The sequence below is a fragment of the Centruroides vittatus genome, unplaced genomic scaffold (assembly GCF_030686945.1).
Source record: "Centruroides vittatus isolate TY-2023 unplaced genomic scaffold, ASM3068694v2 contig_290, whole genome shotgun sequence".
Lineage (NCBI taxonomy): Eukaryota > Metazoa > Arthropoda > Arachnida > Scorpiones > Buthidae > Centruroides > Centruroides vittatus.
Genome location: NW_027121846.1, coordinates 1,830,920 through 1,851,468, shown reverse-complemented (window position 1 = coordinate 1,851,468; position 20,549 = coordinate 1,830,920). Strand labels below are relative to the sequence as shown.

Sequence of the window (20,549 nt, the reverse complement as noted above, 5' to 3'; positions counted from 1 at the left end):
TTTGTCTTCAGAAAATTAATTAAACATAATTATCGCCATCGGACGAAAATTAACGAATATAATTTTAAAATATCGTCGCCAGGGGGTAGCTTTCCTCATCTACATTTTACCAGCGCCTATTTCGTTGTAGATAAAAGCCGAACCAACCCCAAGAAGGCATGATGGAGAATAGAAGACGTCCGTACTTTACCAGTTCCTGCTTCTTTACAAATGTTAATATTTTTAATTGGATATATGTTTGTGTTTTTAAAGGACTGTTTGGCGGCCAGTAGCCTAAAAGGAAAGGTCAGTCGCCAAAAGTGTAATGTTTGGAACTTAAAAATGGTGGTCCCATGTTCCGGAAAGGACTTTGTCTTCAGAAAATTAATTAAACATAATTATCGCCATCGGACGAAAATTAACGAATATAATTTTAAAATATCGTCGCCAGGGGGTAGCTTTCCTCATCTACATTTTACCAGCGCCTATTTCGTTGTAGATAAAAGCCGAACCAACCCCAAGAAGGCATGATGGAGAATAGAAGACGTCCGTACTTTACCAGTTCCTGCTTCTTTACAAATGTTAATATTTTTAATTGGATATATGTTTGTGTTTTTAAAGGACTGTTTGGCGGCCAGTAGCCTAAAAGGAAAGGTCAGTCGCCAAAAGTGTAATGTTTGGAACTTAAAAATGGTGGTCCCATGTTCCGGAAAGGACTTTGTCTTCAGAAAATTAATTAAACAGTATACACTGTCACATCTCATGTACATGGATGACATAAAACTTTATGCATCCACACAAAAACAACTTCATCAACTCCTACAAATCACACATTCATACACCAAGGACATACAAATGAAATTTGGCCTAGACAAATGCAAAACACTTCACATAGAAAAAGGAATCCTGAAGAAAGAAGATTTTGCACTTGGAAATGGAGACATTATTGAATCCATGGAAGAGGTGAGCTCTACAAGTATTTAGGATTCCAACAGGCCAAACTAACAGAACATACACAAATAAAGCAAAGATTGATTAAAGAATACCAAAGTAGGTTAAATGCTATTCTCAGAACACAGTTAAATGCAAAACACACAGTTAAAGCAATAAACACATATGTCATCCCAGTACTCACATATTCTTTCGGAGTTATACATTGGACTCACACAGATCTCGAGCAACTCCAAAGGAAAACAAGAACTACACTTACTAAGCATAAACAACATCATCCTAAATCTGCCACAGAAAGATTAACCCTTCCACGTAAAGATGGCGGACGTGGCCTGATTGACATAGTTAACCTTCACTACAAACAAATACAGTCACTGCGAGAGTTTTTCTACAAAAAACAAGAAACATCACAATTACATAAAGCAGTAACTCTAGCAGACTCAAATAACACACCATTAAACTTACACTCACATCATATGGACACAACGCAACATATAAAAAGCATAGACACCATTAAGCAATCGTGGGCTCGAAAGGCACTCCATGGCAGGCATCCTTATGATCTGGCCCAGGATTTTGTTGACAAAACTGCGTCAAACAGCTGGTTAGCTCAGGGATGCCTCTTTGGGGAGACGGAAGGATTCATGATTGCCATACAGGATCAGGTCATAAATACTAAAAACTACAGAAAACACATACTCAAAGATGCAACACTCACAAATGACACATGCAGAAAATGTCACATCATGCCAGAAACTATACAACACATCACCTCTGGTTGCAAGCTCTTGGCACAGACAGATTATTTACACAGACATAACCAAGTAGCAAATATAATACACCAAGAGCTTGCAAAGAAACACAAATTAGTAGACATCCATGAACCATACTACAAATACATTCCACAGACAGTATTGGAAAACAACACGCACAAAATGTACTACGACAGAGCCATAATCACAGATAAAACAATTTACCACAACAGACCAGACATCACACTCATTGACAAACACAATAAAATCACATACATTATAGACATATCCATTCCAAACACTCACAAAACGCATGCACTGAAAAAATTAGCAAGTACACAGAACTCGCCCAGGAAATAAGGCATCTGTGGAGGATGGATAGGGTGCTTATTGTAGCTGTTGTTCTCTCCTCTACAGGTGTCATACCACACACACTACACAAAAGCCTAGGCACATTAGAATTGAATAGAAACACATATATCACTCTACAGAAGGCCACTATATTGAATACATGTCATATTGTGAGAAAATTCCTGAATACAGACACACACACTGATACACTTCTTTAATTTCTGTTTTGGTTACTATGCCTTGACTTTGGTCCGGCATAGTACACAGCCACCGGTGTTAACCGAGTATATCTAACTTAACCCAACATAATAATAATAATCAGCGCAGAGCCCAAACGGTTAGGAGTTGAAAGTTGAAATTTGGTACGCAGTTAGGGTACGTCACGAGAACGCACACTAAGAAGGGATTTTTCGAAATTCCTCCCCACGGAGGAGAGGGACAGGATTAAGTTTTAACACTTCCATCAAGAATGGAAGTGTTAAGTAACAATGGAAGTGTCAACAATGAAGTGTCAACAATGGAAGTGTCAACAATAAAGTGTCAACAATGGAAGTGTTAAAAATGGAAGTTTCAACAACGGAAGTGTTACATAACAATGGAAATGTTAAGAGCCCAAACGGTTAGGAGTTGAAAGTTGAAATTTAATTCACAGTTAGGGTACCAAATTTAAGTGCCAAAATGTTAAGTAACAATGGTAAACAAGAGAAAGCGACGTGCAAGATTTACGGGCTCTGGAAAAAAGGAAAAAAGAAAAAGAGTAATGTTAGAACACATTCGATTTTCAAATTTAAACAGATTAGTTCGGTTTATCTCGGCCTTTCTTTTTTAGAACATTCGATGAAAATCGGACGATATAATCAGAACACGTCGCGAAAATCGAATAATATTAGAACATTCGATTTTCAAACCCGACGTTTCTTTAGAAATAGTTCGTTGATGAAATTACTCTTTTTCTTTTGTGGCTATAATGTAATAAACTTAATCTTCGCTATCGTTACTTTTGCCCGAGCAACGCCGGGCCTACCTGTTGGTTTTTAATAATTTCTATATTTTTTGTTTAGATGGGATTCTTTAAAATAAAAAGAAAAGATGAAATTCAAGCGTTAAAAACGAATTTCTTGCAAAAGAAACCGACGAGTAACCAGGAAAATATAAATGAAAACTGAAAATTAGATAATGTTTTCGAATATACATACTTACATATATGTATATCAGTTACTTATCTTTATTAATTAAAAAATGAAAAAAGAAAAAACTGCAAAATAATTTAGGGCCTATAGTTTAAATCTTAACCTTGAATTTTTATGTATATAATACATACTTCTCCTACTGACTTGTTTTCTTGTTTGAGGTGACACATCGAATGTGTCACCCGAAACTGACGATTGAAATTTAACAATTGCACAGTGGTGTGATAATTCCTAATGAAGTCATGGTAAACCCCACGAGAGATCTCCGAATACAAAAAGGAGGTAGTTCGCCATCATCGTTAGTTCTCTTTAAACTGGTGTTCGCGCCCGATCCTGTTTCGAATACTGCTCAAGCCGTCGCCGATCCTCTGCCCTCTCAAGACGGAAAAAGATTTCTCTCCTTTCGATTCATCGAAGTACCTTTCGAACCAACTGGCGGATCAGCAGCGTATCGATCCGATGATTCTGCGATTCCCTAAGGAACCAACTTCTACCATTCACGACAAATTATAAACTTTCTCTCTCGCGGTCAGGATCGCGATGTTAGGGATAAGACTTCTTTTCTCCTTGTTTTGTGAAGTACGTTTAGCCGATGTTGGCCAATTTTATAGGAAATTTAAAATATAGTCGATAAATAAACAGGTATTGTTAATCAGGAACGGCGGACGCGCGTTTCCTGATCGGCGAATTTTTCGCTGAAAAATAACTTAACTTTGAAGACATCATTAATAAAAATATAATTTTTATGGCCGTTAAATAATAAATGGTATTTAGTAGGTCCAGTGCTTGTTTTAACTCAACGGTTTGTACAATATCCGCTATTGGTACAGATTCGACCAATCCTGACGCGACACGAGTCGGCGATGACGTTTTTCGTGTTATATGAGTCTCTTTTAGCGTGTTATACGAACGCAATCGCAATTTTTTCGCCGTGCTATACGAATCCGTGTTGTATGAACCCGTTATAGGGGGATTTACTGTGATTATGTCAATTATATATATATTTCTATAATAAATTATACAGTATACAGAATTTAATATTCAAATTTTTATAAATTTAATAAAAATAGTTGTTTATTCTTTATGCAAATCATATATGGCGATGCCCAGTGACAAAACAGGCCAACCCGATATTAACAAAAGAAAACACCCAATTAAATACTATAAAAATAAAAATCCAGCAAAGAGTTGCTTAACTTTCTCGGCAACATTCGGTGGCGCCATCTGTTACGATATTTTATTTTAAAAAACTTTTTATAATTTGTTATTATAAAATGTCAAAAAAACTTAATTTTGAGAGTGGACTGAGTTTTATAAAAAAAAAAAAAAAAAAAAAGTAAATTCTAATAGAGTAAAATCGTCATTAAAACGTCAGACTCTACTCGAGATATGACGCTACTCCTTTGTCTCCCACCCCTCGACCCTTAACAACCAAAATTTAGTAGCATCAATCTCTCAATACACAAATTTTCATGCAAAATTTCAAAAAATTTCGACAAAAAGCACAAGAGTTATTAAGCTTCAAACAGGGTGAACCTTCGGCTTGTTTTGTTTTGTTAAGATACGGCAGCGCACATTGTTAAGGCGCCGTACCTTAACAAAACAAATAATCAACCAATTGTAACTCCATCAAGAATACTTGGAGACGTATCAGCGACATCAGAAGAATCGGTAAATAGCAAGTTGACAAGCTTCTTACAGAAGATACGTTTTAGAAATTGGTTATCGATTTTGTTTATGAGAGTGTTTTTTTTTTTTTTTTAACTCTTTCCGCCCTGTGGGCACTAAGAGGGCCTCTTTTAGAAGGCCCATTATGGGTTCGGCCAGGCCCACAATGGGGCGACCGGGTGGTGAGAGACGGGGCCCGACATATCTGAACGGACCACCCCCCGAAAAATTCCTGGGGATTTTCGACCCGTTCGGATTCGATCCCGGGTCCCCCAGAGCGGTAGGCTGCCACCTTGACCGCTCGGCCATCCGGCCATCTTTATGGGAGTGTTAGAAGCAGTAGCCTATATACACGTAGGTATACTGTAATCAATGTTAGTTTGAAAATTTGTAAAATAAATGGGGCTTAAAGCAACTTTGGAAGAAGTTGTTACATTTTTTCCACAATATTCCTGTACGAATTGCCAAACCTTTTATTATTTTACAATATAATGTTTCTAGGTGAGTTTTTCATCGACTATAATAACAGCACTGACAAATATAAGAATACTGTTGAAACTTTGAATTTAAAATCAGGATGTGTTTTTATCAAAACAAAATACATGGATCTTTATTTATATTAATAGTGAGATTAAGATTATGGAGGTCGTCTGAAAGTTTACCTGGATCATGCTGTAGGATGTTCGAGTTATTACTTATAGTTTGAACGCCCCAACTGGGGCTTTCTTAATGAATTGTATAAGCCAAATTATCGTATAAAAATAAAAGATATTTTCGGCATGAAGAACAGAAACCTGAAGTTTATTAAAAACAAAAAGTATCAATTTTACGATTAATTCGATAATTGCAATTTGCGTCATCAAAATTTGTTCGATCGAATCATATAGCGTATAAGATAACGGTGACCTGCGTTGATATGTTTGACAAAGTTATTTTAAAGGTTTTAGTATTCTGAAAGAGCACATCAAGTCCTTATCGATGAACATAATTGCACCGGCGTTTTCGAACTCTCCGCAATAATTGGAGGCGGAGAAGAGGGTTATCAATTGACGTTTACCAAAGAACTCATATCCATCTTCTACCACTTGATGGGCACGAATTATTAGGTCGAAGTTGTGTTGGAGCAGAAATTTCTGTACCACATCCGAACCGAAGGTGACGGATATACCCCTGTCTCGATTTTCTCGCCATCCTTTAGAATTCTTTTCCGGATCGGACCACAGTAAATCGCACAGAAGACCTTCTTCGGGTATTTCGATGGGTCTTACTAGCTGACGTATATGATCTAAAGACTCTAACTTAGGACTCAGTCCGCCATGACAGCAGAAAATTTTGTCGTCTATGATGGCCGCCACAGGTAGACAATTGAAACACTCATTAAATATCTTCCACAGTTTAACGCCGCACTTTTTCCTGCATTCTTCATAAAATCCATAAATTCTATTGACTTTAGAGCATTCGTGGTTACCTCTGAGCAGGAAAAACGTCTCGGGGTATTTGACTTTGTAGGCGAGCAGAAGACAAATAGTCTCCAGTGACCAATCGCCTCTGTCCACGTAATCGCCCAGAAACAAGTAGTTGCTGCGAGGTGGACAGCCGCCCAGTTGAAATATTCGAAGTAGATCGGGGTAATGTCCGTGAATGTCCCCGCACACAACAAGCGATGGTTCCAATTCCAGAAGCATTGGTTGCTTCAAGAAGATTTTTCTAGCTTGGTAGCAGAGTCCGCGAATCTCCTCTCCTTGCAGTCTCACTTCGCTTCCTTCAACAGAATTTCGAAACTCCAAAAGTCGAGAAATAATAGTATCCACATTAAAGACGTTTTCGTTCATACTGTCGAGCAAAAAAGTCGAACGTTCCTAATGATAAAGAAATCAAGAGACCGATTCTTATTGCTCTTTGGCATTGTTTGCGTTAACAATAATGTCTGTTTTTGTTATAATGTTTTCTCTCAAACTTAGAATTAAATGATACGAAATACGTAATCCGTTTCCAAAAGTCGTCGTTGACGTCATTAATTTCCGAAGATCATTTCTAACAAAATTCATTCAAATTTAATACAGAGGTTTGATGCAATTGGAATCAAATGAAATTATAATGACGTTTACAACAGAATAAACATTTAAATGCTGTAACAATGCAGTAATTATAGCAAACGTTAGTTCCAGTGTAAACAGTAGAATAGAATATATTTTTTAAATACGTAGCTATAATTAAATTAAATCTTTATTATAAAACTAGTGTTATACATCAGCAAAAATTTAATCTATATAAACAAAACGCTTTCTTAAAATTATATGAGCAGAAACAGATTCTGAGAGGAAAAGAGAGAAATATGTGTGGATTCTTTAGAATGAAATATGAAGGAAAATGGAAGGGACAACCCGAACTGAAAGAATTACAAATAAAGAAGTATTAAGAAAAGTAAATGGAAAAAACTGTCTTATACAGACTTTGATTCTGAGCTATCACGATCTGAGCTATTATGTTAGTCATTGCTTAAGATGGTGAACGCACTTGTTAGACAGGTGCGCTCACCATCTTTAACAATGACTGTAGAAAAATTTGAAATATATAGATCCAGTCTTACTGGCAAATGTTTGAACCACAAAGATGCCACAAGTTTACCATCGGCAGGAATTATATGATCAATAATAACCCAATATAATATAATATATAACACGCACCCGGTCGATATAATTAAGTATAGTGTGTTTATATATTTTTATTTTTGTTTATTTTATTTTTCTTTACTCGAATACATGTATTTTAATTACAGTAGAGCGTCGATAAGTGGAACGTCGGTAAATGGAATGGCCGGAAAGTGGAACGATTTTCAGTCAGACTGTGTCGTGCTGAATCGAATGTTTTTGATACTAAATTTACTTCTAAAGTATAATTTTCATGTTTTTTATATTCTTCAATATATTTATTTTGTTTGTACAAAATGCAGAAATAATTTTTAACGATACGATAGCCTCGATGATTATTATAAAAATTTTCGTTAGGCTTAAAATCGACGAAAATTCAACGCGAAGCGACACGCAACGGAGAAAAATTCAACAGGAAGCGATACGCAACTGAGAAAAATTTGAACATCGGACCACAGCCTACAATAAGAAACAGCCTAGTCAAATGGGGGAAATCCCATTGAAGAGTTGTGTCCAAACGAAAATATTTTCTCCCGCTAGATGGAGCCACACAACGGACCATAACAACACACACTGATTAAGTTATCCTAGCTACATGCTGTCATATGTTCGTAAAATAAAACAGTAATTCAAACAGGATATAGCAAATTATTGATTTTTTTTAATTAAGATTTTGCCCGGATTTCTGCAGAACAATCTAAAACAATAAACATGTTATCAATAATTATCTAGACGGTTAGAGTATAGTAGGTTAAATGCGATAATAATTAATGAGCTAGATGTACTGTACCTATTCTGGTCATATTAAAACAATTTTCAACTTTAAAAAATATTTTTATATCCTTACAATTTTTTAAAGCAATGAAACAGTAAAAATAATGCAAAAAACATGTTCTCTTTTACTTTATTACAATAATTTTTATTAATTTTAACATTTTATAAACAAAATTTAAATTTTTTAAAATATACAAAAATCACGAGTTTTCACCAGGCCTGTACCAGTTGTGGCCACCCCATGTTTATAGAGGTGCCACTTTTATTATTTTTCTTGATAAAGCTTTATTATTTGACGTTTTGGGTCTATGATTCTCCCGAATATAAGTGTCGTTCACAGTTCTTATGTAGTTGGAAATGTAGGGTCTGATGAATTTTCTTAGAATTACATTACACAGTATATTTTGGTGTCCATCTTTACCACACATAAACAATGGATTTTTCTCCATCCAAGGAAGAATAATCTTACATAAATTATGCATCACAGCTGGTTGCTGAATTAAAAATGGTAAGCCTGCATGAATAGCCTTCTCCAGTTGCTGCAAAAACCCAATAAACTCTACTTTTGGATATAAGAGCCCGCCTAGATCATTTAAATTTATTATGCCCATGATATGTGCAGGGAATTTCACTGATGCAAGTATGTCCAAACAGTCGGAACATTCAATTTTCTCTTCGGTGATACGTACTAAGTATCCAGCAATGTATGCCATTGTAGCAGATTGAATGTTTGGCTTTATAATATTGGAAGGTCTAATCTCTAGCTGTTTCAGTTGTGGCTCAATATGCTTAGTAACTTCCTTGATAGTATAGTTCTTATCCATGCATGCCTTTAAAAATAATAAATTATTATTATAATGATTACTTTATTAGGTATATTAAATTAAATTAAATTAGGTCTATTAAAGTAATTTATTAATCAAAATATAATACCTGATTTACAATAATGGACATGTCTTCATTGGGAGACATCCATTCCTCACAATCTAAGTTTTCTGCATTGCTTTCAAGGGATGCACTAATTAGTCCTGTTTTAAGAATTGTATGCAGTCCTTGCATTATGCTGCAGGCGTTTGTCTGGTCATTGAATCCAGACATGGACCGCAGTCCACTAAAAAGGTTCTCTATATCATCTGAATTGAATTTTCTGGTTAATATAAAATCAAAACCATTCTCCAACAAATACCTGATACACAGAACAGTGGATCTGGTTGTGAGACAAGCAGCTTCATAAGTTTGCTTACTGATAAATTGAACATTGGGACTGTCACAGCTATCTTTCCAGGACTGTAAATATCCCAAAAACTCACCATCCAACCAATTGAGCCTTTCATCATTAGCAGAAACAAACTGCATCACTGTTGCATTTCTGGAATGAATGTGGTGTTGAGTATTGCTGATATTGTGAATAGCAAACCATTTTTGCATCATTTCCAAATACTCAATTGTGCCCTCGGCCTCAACAAAGTTCAAGTTCCCAAACCTGTGTCCGTGCTTCTGTAAAAACTTCAGTGCAGCAATTACATTTTGGCTGCATATGTCCACTGCACGCTTAACCTTCATCTTATCAAAATTTGTTGGATAGACATGCTTAAAAGTTAAGCATCTTACTGGTTTAATAACATGATCTCTCTGTAGGTGAAACAAGTTTCGGAGAAATACACCACTAATATGTTTTCCATGATTCACCATTACCCTACTTGGAGAAAGAAGCAATGACCAGAAATTTTTTAATATATGACATGGATCATATGATAGGAATATTGAACGATTATTATCCATTGGATGTGGAATCTTTGGAATTGGAGGGTTAACAGCACTAAGTAATTCAAATAACTTAACATTTTTACTATGGCCATCAGCAACTATCCTGAGTACTTTTAGACCTGCTGTCTCCACTGAATGAATCACATCTAAAGTTAAAGTATAAAGTTCCTGACCTTTTAAATCATTGATAAAAAAATATGCAACAGGAATTCGAAAATTTTTTGATAATCCTGAAAACACAAAACACAGGAGACTATTTGCTGTGACATGTTCAAGTCCAAGTTGTTTTTCCAGGCCATTCATTTTTACTGTTCCCACTACTTCGTCTGCTTGCTTGTTATACTGTTGATTAGGTTTAATGGTCATTTCATCCAAAATAAGTGAACCTAATTTTTCCACTTGTGACAACTTTTTTGCCTCCTGAGTTAATCGTTGCTTAATTAGGGAACCCACACTAACCCCAGAAACAGAGCCTATATATCTTTTCAATGTTGATTTTGATGGTAATGATAAAAGTGGAGTTTTCCTAGCAAATGTATATGCCCTAGAAGACTTTTTGCTCCATAAGACACAGTATTTTACTGTGTTGTCACTCCAACGAGGCTTTTGTTTATTGTAAACAACCAGCTGTTCAAGTATGAAATCTGCTTTGCAGTTACCTAAAAGTACAATATAATTTTATTAGTCACTAACACAAATCTGCCAAAAAAGTTAAACAATCAATAGCAGATTACATAAAACCAATTTTGTGTTATAATGTACTATATTGATATAATAGGATATTAGGAATATTAATATGTTATCACATGAATTATTGTAACATACCTTGGGCACTGTCATTCTCTAAGCTTTCTATATGATATTTTTCAAGCTTTCCAGCTAACAATTTATTTTCTGCTTTCAATCTACGTTGTTCTTCATACAGGCGCTTGATAGTGTAATCTTGTCTCCTGCATTTCTGCTCCAAAGTTTTCAGTCTTCTCTTGTCAGAATTCAGTTTTAACATTGTATAACTTGTCCCTACAGAAACTTCTATACCAGATGCAGAACTAGATGGCCTTATGTCACAGTCTGAAAGTTCACATCTGGCTGTGGAACTAGAGAACCTGCTTTCATAGTCTAAAAAAACAGCTCCGTCCACAGGACTCATTAATGGAACTTGATCATGTACTTGTTGCTCAGATTGAACATGCTTTCGTTTGGTACCAGTACAAACTCCTTTCTTGGGACTAACCTTTTTTACTTCTCTTCTGGCTTCTTTACAAACAATCTGCTTATAGGATGGGTATTCGGGAAAAACGCTTGGGACGGCATTTCGAATCAATATTCTCTTTTTCAATCCTGGTTTATAATCTGATTCTAGAAAGTGCTTACTGCAGACAACTGACCAGTCACTTGGCTTCCAAAGTTTGGAACTGTTTTCATCTGTAAATTTTAAAAAGAGTTAGCTTATACAGTAAATCTATTAGTTATACCATCTATAAATAATTTGTATGCATAAATAGATAAATTGTACAAAAATTTAAAATGCAATTGCAATATAGCCTAATCTCATTGAAGTTAGGGGTTGTGCAAAAACCGTACTTGTCCTCATTAAGGGGGAGTATATGTATTTAATTTTATTTGTATTTTAAAAAGCTGAAATTAAATGCTTTTCAAATACACCCATGTAGTTTTCAGCAATGTCTTTCTACCGTTTTTGAAATATCCGAGAAATTTGATAAAAGGAAGTAATATATAAATTTTCGAGGGTTGAAATTTTCCATGTGCTTTTTTAGGGAGGTTTTATAAAAGCCACAAAAGATCATAATGCGAAGGGGAAGTAAGATTTGGGAAACATGGGGACACGTGGTTTTTGCACGAACCCTTACAGCATATAATAAAATAATTGCAAAAGTGTAGCATCAATGGCAAGTAGCATAGATGTTATAAAATTATTCGTTTTTCCTACATTATTTAATTATGGAGTATTAAATAAATCTTACCTTTTCTAATGACAGCTTTTATCCATTTTGTAAGTTCGCCGACCTTTAGGGGGGGGGATCGTTAATCCCGCGACAGGATGGTCTAGGGTCGTTCGCGTGTGGGTGTGAGGGAGGATGACACAGACAATAAGTGTCTCACAAAGAAACCCGTTTATTTAAATATAAAACAACTCACACTATGCACAGATCGTTACAAAGGTGAACGTTCGAACGTTTTTGTGTCGATGTGTTTCCTATCGTCGCTCGATAGAAGGCCCTGGGGCAGCGGCTGGTGCAGCGACTCGTCGGTTGGCGTCGGCGGACCTTTCGATGGACACCTTGGAACACCTCTTGTCTCCCTTGAAACCTCTCGGAAAAAAGTCCCTTGTCCTTCCAATTCGGCGATTACTTCAATCTCTCTTTTTCGTATTGTTCATGTTGATTGGCTCCATGTCCTTCCTTTCTCTCTTCTCGATTGGTCCCTCGCTTGTTTCCAAGCGAAAAACGACCCCTGTTCGAGTCACAAGAAAGAACCACCTCGACAAATCTACTTGACACCCTCCGTTTACTCAGGTTGGAAAGAATTGATGGAACTTTGAAACTTGCGCTCATATTTTCCCCATTGTTGTCTAGTCTGAGAGATTTTTGAAATTTAATGCTTCGATGTGATGTTCCTTTTCATAATTAACTTTTCCCGTTTTCCTAATTTTAATACTGTAATCTAAATTTCGTATACGAGCGACTTGTCAAAGGTCCATCTATACTGGAGGACATTCGTCTACAATCATTACTCATTACAATTATTGCGTTTTATTTTACATTAGGCTCTTTTTGCCTTTCGACATCTTTCTCCTTTTTTTCATGCGTCGCGGTTTCAAATGACTAACGCGTCTAATCCGATCTTGGATCGGTTTTTGTCCCTTGTAACAATGGACGATTTTCTACATTCGTTTTAACAATCTTCTAATATAAATAATTAATGTTAACCCGTTTTTGGGACTTCACAATTTTAAACGTAAACTCTCTTCCGCTGGATATTCGTGAAAACTTGTTCCATCTTTTTTTGATTTATTTGATGTACAAAACGGCACAGAGCAATGAACCATTTTAAATCAAACTTTATAAAAATTTACCAATATCTTGATGTAAAATATTTTCAAAATTTTAATTTTTTAAATATATTATAACCACGTCTTTACAACAGAATTAGCATTGATCACTTGATCGAATAGTCCGGTCATCAGCGCTCCTAGTGAGGACTATGTGCAAACCGCCTCAGGAATCGACACACGTGTTCAGAGCAAATGACTAGGCTGTTTCTTATTTGTAGGCTGTGATCGGACAGGTTAATGTATTTTTTCGTACAAAGTCGGAAACTGGAACAAATCATTAACTGGAAGGACCCCAGTCCCCAATTGGTTCCACTTATCGACGCTCTACTGTAGTTGAATTTAACATTTATATATATATTTGTTATTTAAACAAATTGTTAAAACTGATACAAAAATTAGAATTTTTTTTCACATAATCGTTCGAACCTGGAACCAATACAAAAAAACGTTCCAGAAAAATTACCTGATGATGACTTGTAGATCAAGTTGAAAACATTTGTATGACAATAAATATTGGTTCTCAGAAACGTAAGGTGTGTGTATCAAAGTATATTTGCATATTTCGAAAAATTGTTATATTTATGCTATCATATTGATTTCGTAATCTCTTTATGAAATTCTAAAAGTTATAATGATATTCTAATATATACAACGCCAAAATTATCCTTATAAAAAGCGTAAAATTACAAATAAACTTTACTCGCATTCGACAATGTTATGAGTTTTATTTGCGTAGATAAGTATAAATAATTCGTTTGGTTTATTTGTTATATATATATATATATAAGGTAATAGATACGAGGGATTATTATGACATCGTCACAATGCCGGGCTGCAATTTGTAATCTCCTTTAAATTATCCGAAAAGTGTAAAACACTACTTAGATTTTAGTCTTGTAGGCTTTATAAAGATATGTTTTGAAATTTAAAGACATTATAATCAGTACAAGGATGCCTTTTGACGTCGTGGTTAATAAGTAAAGGTTATATTGAGTTAAACAAAAAGTTTTAATGCATTTTTAATAGCTGCGGTTATCTAAATGTGCGATTTAATTATAACAGTTGTGAAATTTAACGCATCAGTGTTGCTGATGTGAAATATTGTTATTTGTTTCAGAATGTTTAGTTTAAATTAAACACTACTATGATTGAAGTAAACGTGTTGATTTATATGTTTTAATGAGCATGAACATACTCACACCCAAAGACAAATGTGAAAAACAAAGACAATTTAGAAAAGTTATAAATACGTAAATAGTCAGGAAAATAGTCATGTGAAATATTTCCAATTCGTCTGAGATCGATGGAGTAAATTTGAGATTTATTTGCCCCCTGTACATTATACTTTTCCTTTAACAATAGAGTCGTGTCGGTCATCTATCTAACACCTTTCAGAGGAAAACTTTTGAATTGAAATAACATGACTTCCGGTTTGAATGGGTAGTTCTTAGTTAATCGGGGCCTTCTGTCCCTAAAGATTTCCACGTCTGGTCTCGATTTTCATCTGTCTAACTCCGTTTTCGAGATTAAGGAAAGACGGACGGACTAACGGACGGACGAAGTGAAAATTTATAAGTCTATATAATTTTTTCTAATTGCAGCCCAAAAAAATTGTAAGTAGTTAAAGCGGTAAATATACTTTGTTAAAATAAATAAAATAAAAATTTATGTTGTTAAATTTCGAAATAAAATCTTCAAAAATTTCGGTTTGCTTATTTTCAGGTTGAATTAATCGAAATAAAAACTTTGTTTATAATTTTAAAATGGCTGCTCATTAGTTTATTTTTGTTCTAATCGATTTAGAATGCAAAATTATGCCTAAATATAACTAAATTTCGACAAAATTAAAGGCTTTTATTAGAGCTTTTGCTTTATTTTTACAATATTGATATTAAATTGTGTTTGTCTAGTGTTGATATTTTTGAATTTAAATTCGTGATGTTTTAACATTTTGATTATTTTATTTATAATCTTTAGAGAAGTTGTGGGAGGCGTCATTTACATTTTTCTTTCCTTTTTTTTTAAATTTCTGATGGAATTTTGAATGTTTTATCTTGTTAACTTCAATATAATATACAATAAAATTTTCTCATTGAAATTAGTTTCATAAAACAAAATATACAATTATAAATTGTACGAAATTTCAAAATATCGATTTCAAATTTGATAAAATATTATATAAACTTATCTAATTAAATTCTGTAGACTCAAAAATCAAGAAATTTGAATTTAAATGCGTTGTAATTAATTGATTTTAATTACTGTACAAAGCATTTCGATATTAACGGAGAGAAAAAAAAGAAAAAGTACGAGTTAAAATATTAAAAAGAAATTACTTCCACAGTAAAAAAAGACATGATGAAAAATGCATCCGGTGACGTAAGTCACTCAATCACGTCCCAAGGTTTCAGATTGTGACGTAAAAGCCTACAGTCCGCGCGCGACAAAATGTTCTGTCTGGTTCTTTAAGCTGTATGAAGATAACCTCAGGAATTTTTGGAGGTTGGTCCATCCGGATATGTCCCTAACCGCCCAGTCGCCAAATAGTGGGCCTAACGACACCCATAATGAACTAAAAAACATCCCTTATTGCTCAAAGGGCGAAAAGAATTTTTAAAAAAAAAGCCCTAAAGTAGTTACGAAGTAGAAGATTTCATTCTTCCCAAAGAAATTGCGTTAATAAAGTGATTTGAATGTAAAATAAGTTATATTTAAAATCTAATTTATCGTATTTCTGTTAATAAACGATAAATATTCGATCAGAAAAGCCTTACTGTCCTTAAAATTCTATTATTATTTATGATCGTCTACGTGGACGTTATTTATTAATAGGACTTTATTATGGTGTTTAAAGATTGGCACAGTAATGAGAGTTAATTCAGGAAAAATTTCTTTATTATATCACCTGTAGTAGCAATATCTGCTAGTAGCAAAGGGCGAAAAGAATTTTTTAAAAAAGGTCCTAAAGTAGTTACGAAGTAGAAGATTTCATTCTTCCCAAAGAAATTGCGTTAATAAAGGGATTTGAATGTAAAATAAGTTATATTTAAAATCTAATTTATCGTATTTCTGTTAATAAATGATAAATATTTGATTTTATTGTTTATCAGTTTTATTTATTTCTTAATAATAACACAAGATATTGATAGAATAGTTTGAAATAGTGAAATAGTAAATCTAAATTTTTAAAAATAATGATAGTACAACTAACAATATAGAAGACAAAAGATTCTTGCTTTCAAAAGAGAAAACATGGAAATCTATAAAACATAATTGAAATGTATTGTCTAATATTTATAATATTTGAATTTTCCTCGCTTAGGAGCGGTGTCTAAAGAGTTATGTGACCAATGATTTTCAATTAACATAAACACGTCAATTATTCTCAGCGCAAGGGCTTCACTCCAAAATCGTGATTTTCGAGCAGCTTGTAAAATTGTGTCTTACTCCTGTTGTCAATACTATAATCTACCCAGTACAAAAAGTATTTATTTATTTAATAGTAGCAACTATGACTCATTCAGACACAAGATTCGAAGTAAGTTTGGTTAACCAAAGAAACAATAGAACATTGACACCGCATCTAACGATAACAAAATATTGGCACTATATTTTTGTAATATAAATAGATTACACTAATTTTTCAAAACTGTTATGAATTTATGGATGATCGTCCATAAATTACGTAACTCTATTTTTATGCTTTTTAAATACCACTTCACTTTTGGTTTTAGTATTACAGAACAACCAACTTCTTGGAAAATAGTAATAAACGCGGTTTTTTAACGGAGACAAGGCGGACGTACAACGCTTTAATCACGCGTATAAGCCTGTACCAATTGTACCCTAAAATGAACAATAGTGACAAAAGTATCCAGTAAAAGTATCTGTGGAGACTTTTTGCGTCAGTACGATGTTCACAGAACAGCCCACATGCAGGGAGAAAGAGCTAAATTGACGTTAATGCAGTAGCGAAGCACAATAGGGAAAATTAAATTTGTCTGCAAATTATTATTATTTTTTCAATCATGATCATTGGCATCCCTATAAAATTTTCCAAGGGTGCGAAGCTTGGAGACAAATAATTACATCAATAAATTTTTATTTAATTATTTTTTGCGAGTAGATAATAATTAGTAGATAAGATACAGTATTACATCAAAACATCCTATGATCGAGGGTATAAGGATGCATATCCTAATCACTTTTACGTTTATAATTTATAGAATGTTTTACTCGATTCCGGGGAGGGCAAGTGCTCAGTTTATCCCTGAATGCGGACACCCTGAGCACTTGCGCACCCTGACATTATGTACTTTTTATTAAAATTTTATATTAATATATAATAATTATATTTCCTTGTCGACTATTTTTGTACTGTTTACGTGGTATTTAAAGAATTTTAAAAGTGACGTCACGATGACGTTTTTACTCGATATGCGTCGGATCAGGAAAGCTTCCTGTAGGTCATTAAACTGTAACTTTGTCTCTGCGTTACCGACACCAGTCGTAAACGTCCTTTTTTCTCGTCGACGGAATGGATTATGATGAATCAATGTAATGCATTTTTAAATACCAATGAATGCGCACATGTTTTTTTTAATAACGTAGGTATTAAACGGATCAAATATACTACACCCGTGTTCCGCAACCGGTGTGCTGTCACAAGGTGAAAGGTGTGATGTAAACTTTTATATATTCTGTTAATTGTCAGGTTTTATTTATATATTTTTATCACAGTTGCTGTTTCTTATGTTTGTATTTTATTCGCTATCGCAACACTGATGAAATAAGATGTGTTTATTTATTCTTTATTACAAGCCACGCATTTTTATGTATTCTAAAAAATTAAATGTAAAATAAATTTGCTCACAGGTGTTGATATCTGTTTAATAATAATAAGAATGATGATGATCATATTAATAATAATAATAATAGGTTAGTGGCATTATGTAATTCTATTAATAGTATCATATCATACATTTTTGAGAGTAATAATATTTTGGTGTGCCGTGTTAAGTCATAGGTGCGCCATAAGTAGAAAAAATTGTGGAACACTGACCTACACAATCGTTGATAGCTTCTGAAAGGATAGTCATACGTGAATTGTTTTATATCGATCGATTTAGCGTGTGAAGTTACATCTAAATCTATTTGTAAATATTACGGCTAAGATCTTTCTTGGGCTTGAGTCTTTCTGCTTTCGTCTAACCGAAAACTCTTAATCACAGATAAGCTCTTAACTACCTCACAACAAATGGATTGGTCCTGTACAATCGCGCGTCCATACGACTTAAAAAAGAACATGCAAGGTCACCATGCGCGCGCACTGTAATTTGTTTTTGCTATACGCTGTTTACTTTCTAGATGAAAGGCATTAGTAACAAATTTGGTGGCAGATGTTAGTAATGTAACAAGTATGTATGTCAGTTTTTTAATATCACAGATCTTTTCACGAAATTTTAAATGTTTCAAACTGTAATGCTTACATATACATACTATTACATGTATATATACAGCAGTGGCGTGCGTGACATTTGATGATAGGGAAGCTGTGTTTCTGTAAGAAGCCGACTTACAGGGGCAATTAATTAATTGCGCGTCAGGGCCCGTTCGTATTCGTTTGTTCGATAAGCCAGTAAAAACCGTATACATTTGTAAATGTATTTTTAATAGATTATCTGACGTACTTAATAAATAAGACAGTTCAATATAATTACCTCCGTTATTAGATTCAATAAATTCCCTATGCCCTCTGAATGCCAATTCTCGCTTTGAGGAAAAACATATAACATCTATTAATTTAGATATATCTATTAATCGTAATTATCTCGTTATAATTTTCAATATTTATTTTATATTGTCTACCAATGTTAAATTCTATTCCGCTTTGATTTCGAAATTGCTTCACTTCTACGAAAGAATCGTCATTCGTCATATATTTTATCGTCAAAATGTCGATATTTTTTTGACGTATTTATATTTAATTTAGGCATTGGTCTTTCTCTTTTAATAATGTTATCTTTTTCATTATATTCTCTCGAGTCAAAACTTTTTTAAAATAAATTTTTGAATCACTAGTTACGATATAAGGGCTAAAATTAAAATTATCAGAAAAACTTACTTGGTAAAACAAAATGTGTGATGAATATACATACCTAGTACAAAAAATTCTTCAATTGTATGAATATAGTTTTAAAGAAACTTATAATTAAATATAACTTTGTGAAGAAACGTACATAAAAATAACAAAATATTCTTTACTTTTTAAATCTTAAAACAATCCACTTAGTGAAATACTGTAGCTCCCTACGAGTGGCTAATGAATGGAATCAGAGACGGTCCAGGTAGGTGTGTGCGTGCCAAATCCCGAAGGTGCCGATACCGGTCAATGTCAAATGCCTCTTTTGTCGCATCACTAGTATATATCACAGGACGCGACAGGGTTGTTGTAGATTTTAAACGTTTCTCACCATAGCTGTAAATATCTAAATTTGTTAAACTTAACAGATTGTCCGTCGTTCGTTTTCTAACTAATTCGTTTTAGGACCAAGTGTTCACGGAAATTTCCAAAATTTACAACTTTTCGGCCACTCTCATTGAACTGGAAAAATTTCTGTTTTTATTATATCTAATATTATGAAGAGAACAGACCCCACTGTACTCGATAAGAGATTCGTTCAGTTAATTAAGCTTCTGTTTAAGTAAAATTTCGGCTTTTTCATCAGGGTTTTATTTATGTTTCTAATTCCCTAATCGCTTAATTATTTAACTACTTCTTAAGTAGAAATAAGCTGAAACCGGTTACTTTGTACTCGAATATCTGTAGTCTTGGGAAAGAAGTGAAAAGAAATTTTTATAACAACCGATACATAAATCGTAAATTTAAGGAAAATAAATTCTAGAGCTTTTTCTGTACCATTGTACGTCTCATTCATTAAATTTGGTTGTAAATGATGCTGCCAAAGTAACAGTTAATTTTTTATCACTGTACTAGAATTGTACACGTTTTTTCTGCATCCCCTTACAGATGGGACATACTGAAATCGTAATATCACCGGTTTAACATTGAAATCCGTAAGTAATATAAGATGGGAGAGCGGAATAAACGCGGAATAAATGTATCAAATATTTTAATGGATTTTTTTTTAAAACTCTCGTCAACTATACAGAACTATCATAAAAACATGCCAGTAAATTCCTATCGGTTAGGTGAAGTTATAAATCTAGTTTAGGGTGGGCAACCTTTTTTATAGGGTAGAATATTCGATGATAATATTTTTAAACATCCTTTTCTTAAATGAATGAATTCAGTTTATTCTAGATCGTCGGGAGGTGTTATCGAACATTGAGAAGTTTTAACATATGTTGTATTTTTAGAAAGTTAAAA

At 33.9% G+C, this 20,549-nt stretch overlaps 1 protein-coding gene across 1 annotated transcript; it reads right to left on the bottom strand.

The window, feature by feature from the left end:
* Positions 1–5,674: 5,674 nt before the first annotated feature.
* On the bottom strand, positions 5,675–6,783 carry LOC136972440 (serine/threonine-protein phosphatase PP1-gamma catalytic subunit B-like). The gene has a single exon (XM_067267041.1). The coding sequence runs from the start codon at positions 6,721–6,723 to the stop codon at positions 5,821–5,823; it is 903 nt and encodes a 300-aa protein (XP_067123142.1). The 5' UTR covers positions 6,724–6,783; the 3' UTR covers positions 5,675–5,820.
* Between the last annotated feature and the right edge of the window lie 13,766 nt (positions 6,784–20,549).

Coding starts and splice junctions, on each gene's coding strand:
- LOC136972440 (XM_067267041.1), bottom strand. CDS start 6,723: ATGAACGAAAACGTCTTTAATGTGGATACTATTATTTCTCGACTTTTG.